This window comes from Cuculus canorus, chromosome 6 (assembly GCF_017976375.1).
Source record: "Cuculus canorus isolate bCucCan1 chromosome 6, bCucCan1.pri, whole genome shotgun sequence".
In the NCBI taxonomy this organism is placed as follows: Eukaryota; Metazoa; Chordata; class Aves; order Cuculiformes; family Cuculidae; genus Cuculus; species Cuculus canorus.
In genome coordinates, this window is record NC_071406.1 from 33,512,625 (window position 1) to 33,531,133 (window position 18,509).

At 42.2% G+C, this 18,509-nt stretch overlaps 1 protein-coding gene across 1 annotated transcript in view; it reads left to right on the top strand.

Moving 5' to 3' along the window:
- Positions 1-16,290, top strand: part of TMEFF2 (transmembrane protein with EGF like and two follistatin like domains 2) — a 136,933-nt gene extending 120,643 nt beyond the window's left edge. The window contains exons 8-11 of the mRNA XM_009559832.2: positions 7,331-7,454; positions 8,970-9,128; positions 14,557-14,643; positions 15,050-16,290. Coding sequence (XP_009558127.2) covers positions 7,331-7,454; positions 8,970-9,128; positions 14,557-14,643; positions 15,050-15,146 — 467 coding nt within the window. The 3' untranslated portion in view covers positions 15,147-16,290. The remainder of the gene's footprint in view (positions 1-7,330; positions 7,455-8,969; positions 9,129-14,556; positions 14,644-15,049) is intronic.
- Positions 16,291-18,509: the final 2,219 nt, after the last annotated feature.

Sequence of the window (18,509 nt, forward strand, 5' to 3'; positions counted from 1 at the left end):
ATGGAAAGCAGGCAGGTGCTGATCACACACAGCAGTGAACCACTCTGTGAAGCTGGTGAAGGAGGCGGCTGTTCTGCCACCTTTTGATGTCCTCAAATCAAGTGTGGAAGAGCGTGCAGCACCTGCTTTAAACAGCAGCAACTGCTGCTTTTACCCACGGCCTCGGTAGGGTCAGTGGATGAAATGTGGTGGGGGAGAAGCAGCAGAGCTCAGACAGGGTGAGACAACTGCCTGCACTGAGCTTAACCTCCCTGAATGAAACATGCCCCAGGTAGGAGTTGTGCCTAACACGGGCACCAGAACACTGAGAAAATGCTGGTTTGAAACATGTCAGCCCACATGGCATTTTTAATTTTCTCTTTCAGCCTGGCTGATATTGCAGGGTGTTCCTGTTCAGACAAGTGAGCGGTTTGCTAGTTTATACTTGTATTGCTGTGCAATTTTGGGGTTATATTGTGCCTTGTGTTGCAGTAGCTACCTGGTAGCACCTACTCATGAGTGTAGGATCCTCAGCTGCTAGGGGGCTGTCTGTACAGTCTCTAGGGTAAGGCAGCTGTACCTACCCAGTAAATACAAGCGGACGATGATCACATTAAAAAAAATGAAGATTAAAAAAAAGGCTGCGTTTAGTTGTCAGTTAAACAAATGGTCTTTTTATATACAGGAAAATGATTGACAAGTTGCCTAACTTCAAACAGACTTTTCAAATAAGGAAGATACACCCACAGATGTTGTATATAAAAATACTTGGTGGTTTCAAAAGTTCAGAGATAGCTCTAGCATCTATAACATAGCCCAAACTTATATGCTGACAAGCTGAAAGTATTCTGTTCTCCATTCGAACATCTGGGGATTATTAGTGTCTTAATTCATTGATTTCTATTATTAATTATGACAGCAGGCTGAATAATTATTATACATTGCTGGAAAAGACAGAGCACAATATTTTTTTCCAAGTGCACTAGGACATCTTGCCATCATCTCAAACATAAAAAGCACTAGATTATTTCTAAAAAAGAAAGTGGATGTTATCTTATTCCAGGGAACTCATTTGCATAGGGACATTTAAAATTAATAAATTACTGTGTCGAGCAAGCCTATATTGTGCCTGAGAAAAGTGAATGTAATTTAATTCTCAAAGTTCCATTTCTTTTTTTCCAGTAGGTAAACTAGCTAATGCAGGGATGGTATTTTTGTACAGTTTATGTAGAAAGAGTAGCTTGAAGTTCATGCTTGGAGTGGCTGCAGGATGAATTTAGGCTAGGGCTGCAGCGTAGTGGTGCCAGACATTTTCAGCTGACATTTAGTGTCTCACTTTCCCCTAGCTCTTGGGGAGAGTAGGCTGGTGAGCTCTCCCTTGAACGGCAGAAAGCAATTCCTTCTGAATCTTCACTCCAACGCCCACCCAAACACTGATTTTCAGGCAAATTGCTTGCACGCATTTTCTTCATTGTAAAGAGATGCTCTGTATTTGTAAGATCAAGAGCAAGGTTTTAAAGATTTTAAAAGAAGGGAACATACTGTGTCAAAATAATTAATAGGTCAGATCTGAGCAGCTGTTAATGATGAGGTGTGGCTGTGGTGGTGAATGTCAGTGTGGCTGCTGGCAGCTTTGTCAAGGGCAAGATGTCCGGAGCTGCTGAGCAAAGACTCAGGAGAAATCTCTTTTCTCTCATCAGAGCTGGGTCTGAGCTGGGATTTATCAGCATGGTTCTTCATTAAGAGAAAGTAGGAAGCCTACTTAAGGACTTCATCCTCCTAAGTTCCTGTGGGATCTCAGTTCTTGTTAGATACTGTTAGAGAGGGGGAAGTACCAGAAAACTTGCTGAACAATTCTGCATGTTCAGAGGTAGGAACACCATTACTGCCTCATTCCTCCTGACTTTGCGGGGGCCCTTCAAACCTCTGTAGATGCTGCAAATGTTACTAAGCTAAGGAAAGTCCCTTGGTCCCTCTTCCCCTTGAAAAGCAGCAGCTGCACACTGGTGAAGACTGTAGATGAGTAACATAGACTGTCGCTAGGCTTGTCCACAGGATTCTGATTCCCACCCCTAGTCAATCACTGACGCTCTTCCTCAAAACCCAGGGCATCCTCTGCCTTTGCTTCACAGGCAAATACTTTCTTGACCTTTGTTTTTATTTCAAATTAGAATTGCTGCACCAAGTCTCTGTCTTGCAGAGCAGAAGGGCTTAGTTAAGTAAGTTTCCAGTGCCATGTTCTGTAGCGTATCTTTGGGAGAGCTGCCAGGGAGCTAAAAGGAGTGGGGACGCACATGTCCAAAAGGGACTGAGAAGGTTAAGTTCATGCATTTGACCCAACAATCCCTTTCCCCCTTCATAAATACTCTGAAAATGTGATGTGTAAGGAGTCACTACCCCAATATCAGCAAGAGCTTTCAGCTGCAAAGTTTACTGACCTCAGCAGTATTAAAAGATTAAATTATTATGTAAGTCAATTCTCCTTAACCACAGTTTCCAATGAGTTAAGCATCAAAACAGTTTTCACTGCTCATCATTCACCATCCCATCCCTTATTTGGTGAAATATATGTATATATGTATGTATCTGCAGGATCTCCCTCAGTCAGTGATGACTGTACACAAGGTATTAACACTGTATATGAGCCAATATTTTCTCCTATGGGCAGTTACTGTTTCCATGAACTCCAACATTATGCACAGTACAACAGTGGAAATGCTAACGTGTATTTACAGGCTGCAGCCCTCTAATTTGCTTTTCTGAAATCACCAAGAAAGTCTTACTGCTTCAAACATAAAGAATGACAGAATTATTAGCCCTCCAGAACTGATTGTTAAGTGCCTAGCAGTCAATTTTTTGACATAAGAATCCTATTTTTGCCTAGATTTTTATCTAATTTCTCCAAAGTGGATTGCAAGAACTTATGTCTGGAAAGAATTTTTGGGGCAGTCTAGACTGTACTTCATGTAATCCTCATCAGCAGCAGTAATGTATTTATTCGTTTTTCAGCACAGCTACTCCATGTGTTCAGTTGTGTAACAGAAGCTCCACACCAGCTCAGCTGGGAGCTGGGAACTGATGAGGGCTGCCTAGAGAAGAATCTGGCTGTTACTCTCATCACTTGCAGAGCTGGGTCCTGCAATCGGCAGACTGTTTCGGCTTTTGAATTTCGGCCTTCACTGCGATATTTACTTGAGAATCCTAGTGGTGCACATTCGGTTTCTAAAAACTGAAGGAAAGGGATATAGCTAAACCAGAAATTAAAATAAAAACAATGCAAAATATATTTTAAATAATTCTTCCAGTGCTTCTTAATGAAGGACAGGAACAAACATAGATATTAAGAAATTTGGACAAGATAGGTTTAAATAATTTATTTAACATTTCTGAAGATAATGCATCAGCAAAAGCAAGATCATTGACTGGGTGGTTAACTGGACAACTTTTCAGGATACAGTTTCTTAACCCAGTGAAATAGCTTATCATCTCAGCATCTCCCTGCCATCCACAGAAGGGTTGGAGAGCAAGTGTTCAGCTGGGAGACTCTTCTAGTAAGCAAGAAGATAGTAAGTAAGCTGTTTCAGTCTACACGAAGTAGCATCTGGCCTCAATGCATTTAAAAATAATCTGTTTTGACTAGTATGTCTTATATGATAGGCTATCATGTCATGTCCTGGCACTAACAAAAGATGTGAACAATATGAAATGTCATGTTAGGCTGGAGATGCAAAAAATGTTGCGGAGATGCAAAAGATGTTGGCTTCATCAAAGTGACGTTTTCTATCAGAAAAAAGCCTCAAGGAAAAGGTTTCTGAATACATTTGATCTGGAGGGTGAGGGTATACTTCTTTTCACAAAAAAGAAAAAGCGTTTTGAGAAATGTAGCAGGAATTACATTTGTCCAGAGATGGGAGACACTAACCCACTCAATGGAGTTTATATCTTTAGATTTTACAGTTTCTGTCTCAAATTCTAGCCATCACAAAAAGGTACAAATCTCTCCTTTTGGTGCAAATAACACTTTCATGGATAGTTGCCAATAACAGTGCGGTAAGTCTGTGTTTGAAGAGGAGCTACTGAATTTAACTTTACTGAAACCTGACTAACTGAATTTGGTCTGGTCTGTTGCTCTGTCTGCTGTGCTTGGAAAAAAAAGCGGGTAGCTTTGTATTTAAGCTTTGATCTCTGTAGGTGTAAGGTCAGGGTGAGAGAGGGCTCACTAGTTTGGTGATATTATAATCTGATTAATGAGGATTGCCTGCACTACTGAATTTATATTATAAATAATCCGAAGTTATGATAAAGGGGGAGGTCTTAATTTCTTTAACTTGGGTTAACTTTTTTTAACTTTGTACACTTTATTTGATTCATAATTTAAACATGTTTTTAATTCATAACCTTTCTTTTTAGAAATGACGTATAGCTCTTGTTTAATAGTAATGTAAACCCTGTGATGCATTCATGACTGTATCTTATCGATGGCTGGATTACTGAAAAGTGCTCAGATCCTTCAGGAATGAGAGCAGTCAGTTTTAACATGAAGGAACTTTTAAAGCATATCTTGGAGTTTAGGTCTCTATTATGAATCCAAAAGATGCTTTTTGTAATGAGAAAAATAATTTGTTTTGAGGCAAGGCAATCATTTTGGGTGAAGGTGCAGGAGGAGGAGGGGAGCTTCATGCTTTCATCATCCTCAGTCTTTCAAATGACCAAAATGGCAGATCAAACTAAATACAAGTTTTTTCATCCTTTCTGCCTTTATGTTCAATCTCTAACACTTTTAGAGGAGCCATCAGTCAAAATAAGGGACTACAGATAGTTTATATCTTAAGTTTTGTGGTCTTTTCCAGGCCAGATGACAAGTCATGTCCCGATATAAAGTGTTTATCTTATGAAATGCTAGTGAAGCTTGGGTCATCTAATTTTTGATTCGGTAAAGCATTTTCCATTATAACATTACACTTGGAGGTGTAATTACAAATTCTGCAGGATCCTAGGTTTACTCTGAAGTATGCTAGAAACATTTTTAAAGAAAACACAGTTTCTACCCTCATGATAGCAGGAGGAGGAAAAACCATTCCTCTTTTTACCAGCCCTACAGCCTACACACAGTGAGAGCATCCGCAAGTCTGGAAGAGGTCCTGGTCCCGATTCCAAGTCCTGGTGGATCAGTCTGTCCTGAAAGTAACAATTTGCCTCACCATCTTGAAGTGTGCCTATAAAAAAAAGAAACGAAATGGTATCCCACCACTTTAGCAACACTGCTGGCTCATATGAAAGAGAAGGGATTCTCATTCTGGTTGGGAGTGGGACACAAACATTGCAGAGATGTCTTGATACTTGAAAAGGAAGAATCAGAGAGATGCACAGAAAACACACATACAGAGCAGTCTCCTTTTCTTCAGAAAGGTAGCAAACTTCCTCTTGATAATAGAAGATTTAAAAGAAATAGCATAATATCTTCCATGATAGAAAAAAAATGTGTACTAGTAAGGATCTCATATTTCTTGCTGCAGTTTTTTGGACAGGAATATCTTTGAATGTGGACCATATCAGAGGTCCAGCATACTCATAAACCACTGGGTGTGGGGCACAGCACAGGTGATCACTACATGTGTATGGAGTCCAACAAGTCCTAAGGATATCAGAATCTGTCCGTATGCACTGGGCAAGTCCATTGATAGCTGGCATGTGTATGTCACATATGTTTTTTCTGTCCCAGGAAGATTTCCAGATAAATAAAAGGAATGTACTTGAATGTATATCATGGGATGATAACTCTATGTATATATTTTGCATGCTGGTATCTAGTGCTTTACCTAGAAGGTGATAGGTAGCCAAAATCTTCAGGGCCAGACCAAATGGACCTTCTGCTCCCACCATTTTCCAGTTGCAGAATTTCCTGGGCAAGCTCTCAAAGGAGGTTATACTATGCCTGTAATCATGCTCTATCATCCTTTCTGGCGGTGCTGTCACAGAGACAGCCATCAGCCCCAAGCCCAGGAATCATCACTGCACTGTGATGCCCACTTCTGCACTAGGTTGTCAGTAACAGCCTCACACAGATGATCCAATAAAAGCAGGAGAAGCAGATAGGTTTGTGTTCATATGTGTGTTTAAAAAGATGCAATAACAGTCCGAAGTGCAGAGATCCTGAAAGTCCCAGTGATGAAAAAGAAGTTAATGCTAAGGGGATGCAGAGGTTGCCTTGTCATTCTCATTTTCTGGGAGCTTGTCCTCACCTGTTTTAACATAAGGACATTATAAGCAACTTTATTAGTGCAAGTTGTTAGAGACTCTTAAAACTCCCCTTGGACAGCAGCGACAGGAAAAAAATTCATTACGAAAATCTGAATCTTGGATCTGCTGCACACACTTTTCCCAAAGGTGGGATAATACCTAAGCCTACCTACTGCCAGCACGGCTGGCTTGAAGGCAGAACACAAATTGCAATTGTTTCATAACACTGGGGGACTTCCTTTGGAAGATACAAATGCTGCAACTTATTTGTGTGCAAACTATGTTTCCTCAGACATCTATCATGAGATTTTTTTTCTTCTGTTTTTAATTAATTGTGGCTAGATGATACTATCACAGAAAAAAGTTTTTTACTATTTGAGATATTTAAGTATTGTTAAATGGAAGAATTTGCCAAAATTACCCACGGTAGTTAAGGCCTTGGTGGCTTACAAAATTCATGTGAGTTTATTGTAACACTCTGCATTTCAGCCCATGATGTAAAATGTAGACCTTTTTCAAAGATAAATAAAGCCTCAGTTTTCGTGGCTACATGACGGGACGTATCTTCCTGGATTTGCAGTCTCAGTGTTAAACAACTGCAGAAGCAGGCACAGAAAGTCAAACTAGTCTAAAGGTACCCATGCTGTGGGATGGGGAGGAGGCCAGTGGGCTTAAGGGCACACGGGTGCAGCATTGATGAGAAACTCCATCTCTGAACTCTTGGTCCTCTACTTCAGACATAAAATTATCTTTCTGAATATGTTGTATTGAGTGACCAAATTATTGTAATGTTATATTAAATGCGAATGTCCTGAGACTTCCTCCTAGCCTTGCCTGGGGGCAAAGAGACGGTCCATACAGGATAACAAATGAGAAGGCATTTTTCCTATTCTGTAAAGAGATTTTGAATAGTCAAATTTGGTTTTATGTTGTCTCATTTGTAGTAATTTGACAGGAATTAGATGTGTAAGCCTTTGCTCTTGCTTCCCATAAACAACATCTTTCACAGCTTGTTCTTTTGGTTTTCCTTTGTTTTGTACAATGAGTTCTTTCCATCATTTCACCTTATTGTGCATTGTCAGGTTAATGTTGCCTTCACGTGTGTTCACAGAGAATGCAAATAAACTGGAAGAAAGTGCAAGAGGGATCTATATCCCCTGTCCAGAGCATTACAATGGCTTCTGCATGCACGGCAAGTGTGAGCACTCCACCAACATGCTGGAACCGTCTTGCAGGTAACCCTTCTCCTACCAAGGAGGAAACGCTACATACATGAAAATATTGACTTACGAAATGATTTACACTAGATAAACTGTGGAAAATGGTGGTAGCCATGGCCCTTTGTACTACAAAACCCATTAGACTTAAATTGTTCAAAAAAGTTCCCATTTTATGTGGCAAAAGTGTATTGAGTTATGCACAATGTTAATTAATTGTAAAAACATTCAGTAACCTTCAGCTATATTTAGATATATTTTTAAAAGCACTTAACAAAGAGCTCAAACAGCCACTAGGTAGCCTTCTCAGGCTGAAGAAGAGGAGTGCCACCAAGGGTATGTCCGTGCCGTGGCAGGAGTGATGCTCGTGGGGCAGCGAGCTGAGGTGAAGGTGGCTCCTTCATGCAGGAAGAGGCTTCGGATGAGGTTAGGGCAAGGAGGATGTGTAAGGACATTTCTGCAGTGAATGCCTCCCCGCAGAAGTGGGGATTTTACTTCTGAAGTCCAACCAGCAGCCTGGTGGCAATGAAAAGGACTATTGCTTTTTCCTGGGACATTGGACTGGGAGAGCAATGATACAGACCGGGCTTATCCCCCAAGGCGTATCATCAAGCCAGCTTCTCCCAGGTCCCACAAACAGCCAGGGCACATTGTGCTCTTTGCAGCTGCTACATTTTAGGTTCTCCATTCAGCTGGGAAGTGTCCTTTCCTCAAAATGCTGGCAGCTATGGGAATGTAGGAGTGGAAGAGGGTGGCAGATCAAGGCTTAACCCATCCGTGTTAGTGCCCCACCAACACTTCGAGAGAAGCCTAAGCAGTCAGGCTCGGTCTCTTATGGCTCCTGCTGCCATTGACCTTGATTTTCTCATCTTGCTTAGGCTTTTTAGGGGAAACGGGGCAAGAGCTAAAATGGGAAAACCACCGTTTGTTCCCTAAAATCACAGGAAAGAGATGTCAGGCTGCAGAATGGGAACTGCTGAGCAGCGCAGCAGGCGGCATTGGGGTGGATGGTTGCAGCATCAACAGAGGATTTTTTTATAGCAACCAGACAATATGTAAATTCCACTTGCAGAAATATCTAATCACATTTCATATGGAGCTTGGATGATTGCTTATCACCTCTTTAAGGGTAATCTGCCTAAGGAGCCACAACTAGATGGCTTTTCACCCTCCCTCACCTCCCCAAAGAAAGGGAGAAATTGAAAATATGTTGTGTAAGGAACTAAATGGTTTCCGACAACATGCAAGTAGTTCCACTTGATGCTAGATGAGTCCCAGTCCCTTGGGTTACTTCCTGGCACTATTGCAGTGTTATTCACCCCCACGGACCTCGGTGACACTGAAGACTTGAAATCTCCCCTCTTGGGGAGACTCCTTGGTGTCAAGGAGTCACCATTGCTCTCTCTGGGCAGGGACCATCCTGCAAAAAACCAACATAAGCTTAGGCCCTTGATTATTTTTTTTTTAAGATTTTGGGAGGGGGCATTCTTTGTAAGCAGCAAGTGAACCAAAAAAAATATTTTCTCGTTTCAGATGTGATGCCGGCTATACTGGACAACACTGTGAAAAAAAGGACTACAGCGTTTTATATGTGGTTCCTGGTCCAGTACGATTTCAGTATGTCTTAATAGCAGCTGTGATTGGAACTATCCAGATTGCTATCATCTGTGTTGTAGTCCTCTGTATTACAAGGTCAGTATCTCTGGTACTTTGCAATAGAAAAAGAAAAGATTTTTGTTTTTCCTACTTTGTGCATTGATTATACAGATTTCTGCAGTCACACTACTGAAAACAAATGCTGTTTAATTCACCAACAAACAAGATATTGTCTGGTCCAGCCAGCCAGTGCTGCTTCATTATTATAACTAAATTTTTACTTCCATCTTAATCAAACTTAGGTAGCAATGGTGCCTACAGCAAATGAAGGTTTCTATTTTGTCTTCAGATGCTTGGACAAATATTATTCATATAAATAAGGGGAATATAAATACAGTAGCTGGATCAACGCTTAATAAAACTAATCATATCTCCATCTGGTTTCCTCAGGGGACCATGCCCTTAGTCCTAATCAGGCAAAGCATACAAACTTGTAAGCCTGTTTGCAATCCAATTGATTAAGTGATTTCATTAGGCTTGTATACACGTTCAAAGGTACCGCGCATGTCTAAGGTCTTCACTAGATGGTGGCACACCAAGCCATATGTGTTTTATTTATTTTCTTCTTTAGTGTGGAGGAAAGGGTTTCTTGAATGGAAGTGACAGCCCCAAGGTAGTTCAGAACAAGAGCGGTAAATGCCGTCCTTCCCCTTCTACATGTGCTGTTCTGCTTCCCCACTTAACTGTGTTACCGTCTCTGGGAGGACTTGAGGTAAATTCTGAATTTCAGGCATCTTCAGGCTTCTCTCAGAAATCACAAGATTAAATTAATTCAGCTAGCAACACCAATAAATCACTCTTTGAGATAAAAATTTATGTTTAAAATACAAAAAAACTGAAGCCAGGTGTCATACCTCTGTAGAAAATAAAATATCTAATATATTTTAATCCCTATGTTGCACTACCTGGCCGGAGGACAAGTCTAACATTTGTTCTTGGAAAAGACAAAAAAAAGAAAAAATCATAGGGCTTTCTCTGACCTAAAGGCATCAAACAATACCGTCTGGTGAAAGGTAGCTGCTTATTTGGCCAAGCTGAGTCCATCAACTCAACAGTAAATGCCGAAAGAGGCAGTGGATTATGGTTGTATTCAGAAGTAATTCACACAACCAAAAATGCAGTCTTTAGTAAGAAGGAAAAAAAAAAAAGATTGTATTTTAACTGATAGTGGAACAAATGCTCTGTGTCATTTTGTTGGGTGACTCATTTTGTCACCTTAACACAGAGTACTTTATATTGAAGAATGAAGACTGTGCTCTGAGTGATCTGGTACTGTAATGCAAATTACCCACCATGCTGTTTTCATAGATAGATGGTACCTTTCCCCGCACACTTTGTAACCAAGTTAATTTGTGATCTTTTGACTTTTTTCTGTAATGCATGTAATTACTGCAGAGCATCCTCCATCCCAGCATAATGATTTGAGATACATTTGCGAAAGTGTGCTCTTAAGTGGCCTAAGAGAAATCCACGTGACAAGAAAGCATTGTGGCAGCATATGCATAAGTAATTGAGGTGTTAAACTCATCTGCTTTGGAGAACCTGACTTTACTGGTTTGAACTCCACACCCTGAACTGCTAAGACCACTCTACCAGGTTTCTTGGAGAAAGTAGGGAAATTTTGCTCACTCAGAGACTGCTATAGCCAAATTCTCTTCCACTTATTTGAGTGCAGCTTCATCTAATTAATTTACCAAATGAGTTTGGTGCACTGTGTCCAAACCCTGCATTTGAGCTGTGTAGGACTACCACTGTAAATCTTTTAGCTGTTGTTACTGTTGTTGCTCTTAAAATCATAAATGTACAGCGGTACAAATCTACAGGGTGTTCCCCAGTGCTGGAAGGCTCTGAGCAGTTCCCAGGCATTTCTAGGGCCATTGTTGTACGGACACTTTAATCTGGATAAATGAGCTGTATCTCTTCAGATTTAGACTAGACATTAGGAAGAATTTATTTACCATGAGAGTGGTGAGGCACTGGAACAGGTTGCCAAAGGAAGTTGTGGCTGCCCCATCCCTGGAGATGTCCAAGGCCAGGTTGGATGGGGCCTTGAGCAGCCTGGTCTGGTGAGACATCCTTGCCCATTGCAGGGGGTTGGAACGAGGTGATCTTTAAGGTCCCTTCCAACCCAAACTACTCTATGATTCTGTGATTCAGGTCTGCCCTTGCCCCTTCCCCTCGCTCCTGGGCACTTGGTCCTGTCGGTGCTCTTTTGCCACCATTAACATTTGTGTAGCCACACAACAGGGGATGGATTCAGCTGAAAATCAACCAAAAAAGTTGATTATTTGTTTTTAAGCAGCTCAATTCCTTGATGAGGTTGGCCACCTGGCTACTCATTGCTAGTGCCAGCAATGCGAATAAGCGGCTGGGGTGGATGAGTAGGGGACTGACAGCCAAGAGGTGTGGAGGGAAGGAGGTGGAGCTGTGAGGCACAGTCCCTTTTAGTTCAAAGATAAGGCAAAAGAGAAGCAATGATAAAAGTGAAGGAGGATGGTAAATAATATGGGTATGGCCTAGTGTCATAATGATTCTCAGCAGTTTTCTTTACAGCTTTGTATTTTTAGTGATTCCCTAATGTTTAGTCACAGCAGTCTTATTTATGTGAAGAAATAACTTGATTAAAAATGAATGCATAATGTGTTTTACCTGCTATGAATCACATTGTGAGTAACTCAAGCATGCAAGCAAGCTTCAATGGAGGAAGGGCAGGCAGCCTGTGCTCCAGTAACTAGTTTACATTGATAAAACTGCTGTGTTCATAAATGAAAGCATCCCACACACAGAGTACTACAAAGAACTTTTGATTAAAGAGTTAAGAGCCAAAGAAAAGCTGTCACTCAATTTTAGCAGATGATTAAGTCTAAAAAGCTGGTTAAATGCCAACGCCTCTGTTAGGAAACCCAAATGCACTTCAGACACAACCCACCTGTAAATTCCGTAGCTTGCTTTTAAGCAGTCATGGTATCAGTTCATGGCCCTGAGACCTTCCCAGGCTTCTATCAATTGATAGAATAGTGTATTATGCAATTAAAACATGGACATTTTTGGTTAAAAGATGCTTTTTCATCATCTTAATTGGAGTTATGTCTACGTTTAAATTGATTTCTCTCAACCTTGGACTAAGTGACTGTATAGATACCAACAGTGTTAGTTTTAGGAAAGCACCTGTTACATGCTTATCTCCTTGCTTCCAGCTGGAGCAGCTGCCATCCACTGTTCTCTGGGAATGCACAGCTGCATCCCCTGGGATTGCTGACCATCCCTGTCGTCCCTCAGCCACCTGGTACCTCCATGTTTCCTACAAAACCAGTCCAGCTGTGCCCACTGTGGCATCCCATGCCAGATTCCTCAACCCTGCTTTGCATGGCTGAGCACTGGGGCAAAGCAGGGCTGTGCTTTCCCGTGTTAAGTCCTCATCCTCTGGGACTCAGGAGAAACCCCTAGTACTCTGGTCAGCCCATGTCGCTGATGGCTGCTGCAGCAGGATTTAGCAACGCTATCTCTCAGCGAGTTGAGGTGTTGGTGCTGTCTCCCATGGGGCACTGCAAGGTCCTGCTGTGCAGTCTTCGGCTGAATGGGCAGGAAAGGCTGCCTGGGGACAGTCAGGGCTGCAAAGCTGTCAGCGTGCACATGACATGCAGCTCAGTGAATCAGCCCTGTGTTTGCTAACAACGGCTCCCTGGCTCACTCGGAAAGTTTGATCACCTTTTTAGGAACACACAGTGAATAACGAGTTTGTCATGAAATTGCAAACCAGCTAAAGTCTGCATTAGTTTTATAATGAAATGTCCTCTATGACCTCCGAGAGAGCTGGAGAAGCAGGCTTATTTTTCCTGGAGTAATGATAGCAGCCTACTTTACTGCTTCCAAGAAAGGAACGAGGCAAAATATAGCACACAACCATACAGTTTCTCATGAGGGGGTGGTCCTGTTGGCTTGCAAGTGAGGCAAGTCAGGACAATCTGACCCATATTTTGCTAGACACTTATATAATTGTATTTCAGCATTTTGAGCATCGTAAGTCCTTATGCTCTTCTTTAGCCTTTCAGTTGTTGTCACAGAACTATAGCATCACTCCCATTCAACAGGAGAGGAAAATGGCGTTTTTTATTTTAAGGGCTCATTAAAAATGCATTTCACTCTATTTGACACAGAGCTGAAGGCAAGCGTTTTGAGATCTCACTGCACTGAGAGGGTGGGCTCTCCCCGATGCATAACCCACAGGGTTTCACAAGGTGCCACTGAAAGTCTCCCTGTAATAGAAAAACAAGTTAGCCCATTACAAAGGGATTTTCTATGTCAGTATGGTCTGAGTAACGTGGGACTTACAATTATGCCACTCCAAGAGAGTGTTTCGGGCTGCCTATGCAGAGGACAGAAAGAGGCGCACGCACGCTTAATACTGAGCTTCAGCTGAAGAAAGAGGACAAACACGTGGCCAAATTAGGAATAGCTGTTTCTTCCTCCTCCTATGCAAAAAGTTAAATAGGTCACCCTGGGTGAAGGATCGTTTTTATTGCTGGTTGGTTTTCTGTAGCTCACCATTTTCCTGCTGGTATCACAAACGTGAAAAGTGCGAGCATCTTTAGTGGATGTTGCTCACCCTGCTGTCATTCTGGTTGCCCAAAAGTTTCTACTGTAAGCCCCTTGGCTTTCAGCTGCTTAGAACCTCCTGCAGCCACCACCTGGGGCTGAACTTCTCCATGGTTTCTCTGTAAGGGTGCCTTTCCATGGGAGGAAACCAGAAATACGCTATTATATTTCCATTAGTGGGAAACACTTTGTAGCAGCCCCCATAGCCAATGCTGCTGCAGGTAAAAGGTTGAAACATGCCTTTGATGAGGAGCATTGTGAGGTCCTGAGACAGAAGAGATTTGCTTTTGCAGCTGTCCAAAGGAAAATAAGATTTTGGTCTTTCCAGTGTGATTGCTTTCCACACTAAGCCAAGCAGCCGTGTGAGGAGCATAACGCGGTGCAGGCACCCGTAAGTAAAGTAGCTGCTCGCTAATGACCTGAGCATGGAGCATTTCCATGGAGACTAATAGGGATTGTAGATGCTTAGCTCCACAGAAAGGCAGCCCCTGCATCCACTTTGTAAATACTTCACAGACCTGGGATGCTCAGCAGGTGAGCATGAGACCATCCTAAGTCTTCCACCTATGTCTCGCTGAAAATAAATCAGTTATTTAAAAATGAGAGATGTGGTGTAGTTTGGGCTGCTGACTAGTAAGAAGCAGGAATCTTAACATTTCCTTTTCTATATTTTTGGTTACAGTATGTTTTGAGGGATGTTTTTTTTGTGGTACCATTGTCATTAGCAAGCTCGTTTCATTTCATTGAAGAGAAAACACGCTGAGGGCCAGAGGATGCCTCTCTTGTGCTCATGTCCACCACTGCCCTTGCCGCCTCTCAAGCAGACATGTTGTTAAGAGCTGTGTATTCTCACAACTCTCTTTTCCAGGAAATGTCCCCGGAGCAACAGAATCCACAGACAGAAGCAAAACACAGGGCACTACAGTTCAGACAACACAACAAGAGCATCGACAAGGTTAATTTAAAGAGCGCATGTTTCCACAATGGCAAAACTAACTGCAGAGAGCTTGGACTACAAAATACAGTATTATAGACAAAAGATTAAGACAAGATCTACACATGTTGCCTTGCATTTGTGGTAATCTACACCAATGAGAACATGTACTACAGCTATATTTGATTATGTATGGATATATTTGAAATAGTATACATTGTCTTGATGTTTTTCTGTAATGTAAATAAACTATTTATATCACACAATATAGTTTTTTCTTTTTCATGTATTTGTTATATATAATAAATACTCAGTGATGAGAAAAAAATTGCCTTTCTTAAATTTGCTGTATCTCATAGCTGTGTATAGTCTTGGGATATTGTATATGGACACTAACAAATCTCTTTTTTTTTTTTTCTTTTTCCAGTTCTAGTGGCAATTTTGAGTCTACTGAACTCAGTAGTAGGGTTTTGAGTTGGTCCAAGATCAGCGACAATTATGGATGTGGGAAAGGTGAAGAATAATTTAACCTACATTGAGGAGGGATAAAATATTTCAGATCCGGAGTCAACTACATTTCATCAGCCTTCTTCTCCCATACCATCTATCTTTATTCTCCCATAGCTTAGGGAGTCTTTGCCTTCTAAATTAAATCCTAACCGAAGGGGAAATGGAAATTCTTGGTAACTGCGATGGGAGTGTCAGGGATAATGTTTCAATTTGGGAGGGAATTAGGTGTCTGTCAAGGTGAACCCTACGAGAACACTTTGCAGAATCTCCAGCTCTGGTCACTGGAGTGAGTGAAAATTGCTTCTTACTGTTGATTGAAAATTATTACGTTAAAAAATTTAATAACATAATAACAGCTGAAATGCCAGCACCATTTGTACCTCATGAACATGCTGATACAATTTATTTTTTCAAAGAGAAGGTGAAAACCACTCAGAAAATACCTTATGAATAACTTTATGGGTGACCCTACTCCATTAAATGTAATGAACTCAAATGCTGGCTATACCTCAGAAAAATAAGGGCATGTGTTTTGTCACATACACATGATGGACAAGATGCAAAGTTATTTCCATGGTAGCTGAAACTCTCAAAAACACATTATTTTGAGAAGCTAATATAACTCTAGTTTGTTCCATGAATTTGAAGATGACAGAGTGAGACTGAAGGGCAGAGTGTAGCAACTTCACTCATGCTGGATAACATTCTCTCCACTGATGACTACTGGAGTACTAGTCACACTAAATAACACAATTGAAGTAAAACCCCCTTTTAACGATATGCTGCTCCTTTCCAAAGAGATTTTGCCTAGGCAGAACGTACCCATTGCAAGAGTTAGGAGTTCCTATTTCTCACTGTCATCACCATTTAAGAAATTGCATTTGGGTCAAAGTCAGATCTGGGGTCACCTGGGATGATGGCTCATAAGTGTGTTTCCATTTCCTGCTTCAGCATTAGTCTGATGACTCACAACAGTCATGACCAACCCCAATGGTGACAGTCCAGCTGATCCAGCCTTCAGACACTGGTGAAGCGATGCTTCTACTCTAACACAGCTTTTGGTCTCCCCTGCCAGCCTGCTTTAAAGTGAATCCATTGCATGATGTTCACACGGTCTCAGTTTTTGTCTTGTTCTGGGTTTCTTGGCTTCTTAAAGGTAATAAAAGGCGATTGGCAAGAGTTGTTTCCAGGCACCTGGTCTGTGCTGATTGATGGGAGTGGGAGTGCGGTGCTTTCGCAGGCAACAGCGGATGGCAGCTCTCCGGCACTGGGCTGCTGGCCTTGCAGGGACAATCTGCTTCCCGGAGCCGTGGGCTGGGGTGAGGCAGAGGGAGAGGGGCTGTGCAGCCGCTCCCAGTGCTCTGATCATTGAGGCTTGTTTTCAGAGAGTGATGTTTTAGAAGAGTGATGGTGTGGCGTAGGAGCACGCAGCAGAAAAGCAGCGAGCAGGCGTGATCCTGGCTCACTGGACCACAGAGACAATTCAATGCTCAAACCCACTGTAAAATATCTTTGTTCCAGTACTTGCTAGTTTATCTTCCACGTACAAGCTCAGCAGGGGTGGTACTGCACAGAGGGGAACCCCGGCACAACAGGGCTGGGCTGCACAGGTCTGTGGCACAGGTGGACTTCTAATAAGACTTTGCAAGGTTTGTTAATTAAACTTGTACCTTAGCAGCATTATAATGCCCCTCTTCAGATCCCTCCATCATTAAACCTGATGCAGCAATGGCAGCAAGTGCCTCTGAGGAGCACTTCAGCGTTTGGTTGAGGATAAGGTTGGAAGTGGCAAATGTAGCTGTACACTGCAGCCTCCCCCCTGAGCTTTCTGCCTTCCAAGTGAGGTGTTGGAGTCTAACAAGCCTCGAAACCACAGATTTTCAGCCAAATCCAAATGTCAGTCCCCCCTGCTGGGAATATCAGATCTGGATTGTTTATATCAGTCACTTACATTAGATATAAAAATCAAATTCTAACACATACACACAGCCATGTAGCTATAGCAATAAACCTAATTTTAAAAAAAAGGCAAGGTTTGGTCCAGCCTAAAATAGTATAGCATCATTTGGAAGTGAAAATAGGAGTCCAACATACTTCCAAAAGTTATTTGCCTTGCTTCTACCGTGCGACACCACATTTAATCCCTAAACAGCCTGTGTTTGCGAGGAGTTATTAGCTGCATCCCCAGCCACCGTGCCTGTCACAAAGCCTTCACACCTCCAAAACCAGCCAAGTTTTAAGTACCTGCTGCAGACCAGAGGGCAGAGAGGGGAACGTGATTTTGGTTTTAACGCACAGAGGACAGGTCCCAGTGAAGAGCAGACCTCTTTGGGCCTTTCAGACTTAACCTTCGAAGTGCTGGCAAGGGCACACAGTCTCAAAATAACAGTGTCTTGGTGTTGTGTGTGCAGCAGTGGAGATTTCTACAAAAAATATTTGCAGAACTTGTACCAAATGCAGCAGCAAATTCGGAGACTTGGATTTAGGGTTGCTTTTTTCCTTTTCTGAAGGGGCTGGAAATTGCATTTGTTTGAGCCAGAATTCGAGATATGTAATTCTTTGTGCAGTTTTACTTCACAAAACGAAAGGAGGTGAGCTGGGCACAGAAGGACCTGGCCAGGCAAAGCCATGGTCATGGGCTTGTTGCCACATGTGGAGGCAGAGCCCAGCTCCTCCACTCACAACCACGTGGAGAAGTGCTGACATGTTGCTGTTTGTCCACTTTTCAGTGCACTCTTACACCAGCAAGAGCAAGGCCCCGTGCGATGCCAATGGTTGTGGGCTCATTCCTTATCCAGGTGGGTAGTAATTGATTTATTTCAGCTGTTCATAGGCTTTTAGGTTTTTTTGTCCTGGTGCTGTGGCATCTGTAAATAACCTCACATACCAGCACATATTTGCTATCTAAACCCCATGAGAGAAGACCTACATCTATAAAACTCCTGACAAGACAAGTAATACCACACTCGGGACAGCTTAGGGACAGCAAGTACAACCAGCGTCCCAGCAACAACTTGCAGCCACATGCCAGCCTGACTGTTGTTTTACTGAGGCAATACTATTTTGGTTAAGGTTAAAACAGGGTTGCTGGCACACCTTCCCCAAGGCTTCTCCTCTCAGCCTGTGGCATTTTTGGAACAAGAAGACATGCGCTTATTTTGTGCATGATGCATTTAACAAAGTTCACCCGCCCTCCAGAGCCTGGGATAGTCCAATGGCATTCAGTCCCTTGGTGCCTTTGGATACAGGCGAACAAGCTCATGGTGCCAGATCCCAGCCCATAAAGAAGCTGCCTGCATAGGTATGGTACATCCTGACTGCAGCAAGTAGGTGACACACGATTCTTGCCACCTCCCCCCCAAATGCCGCACTACAGG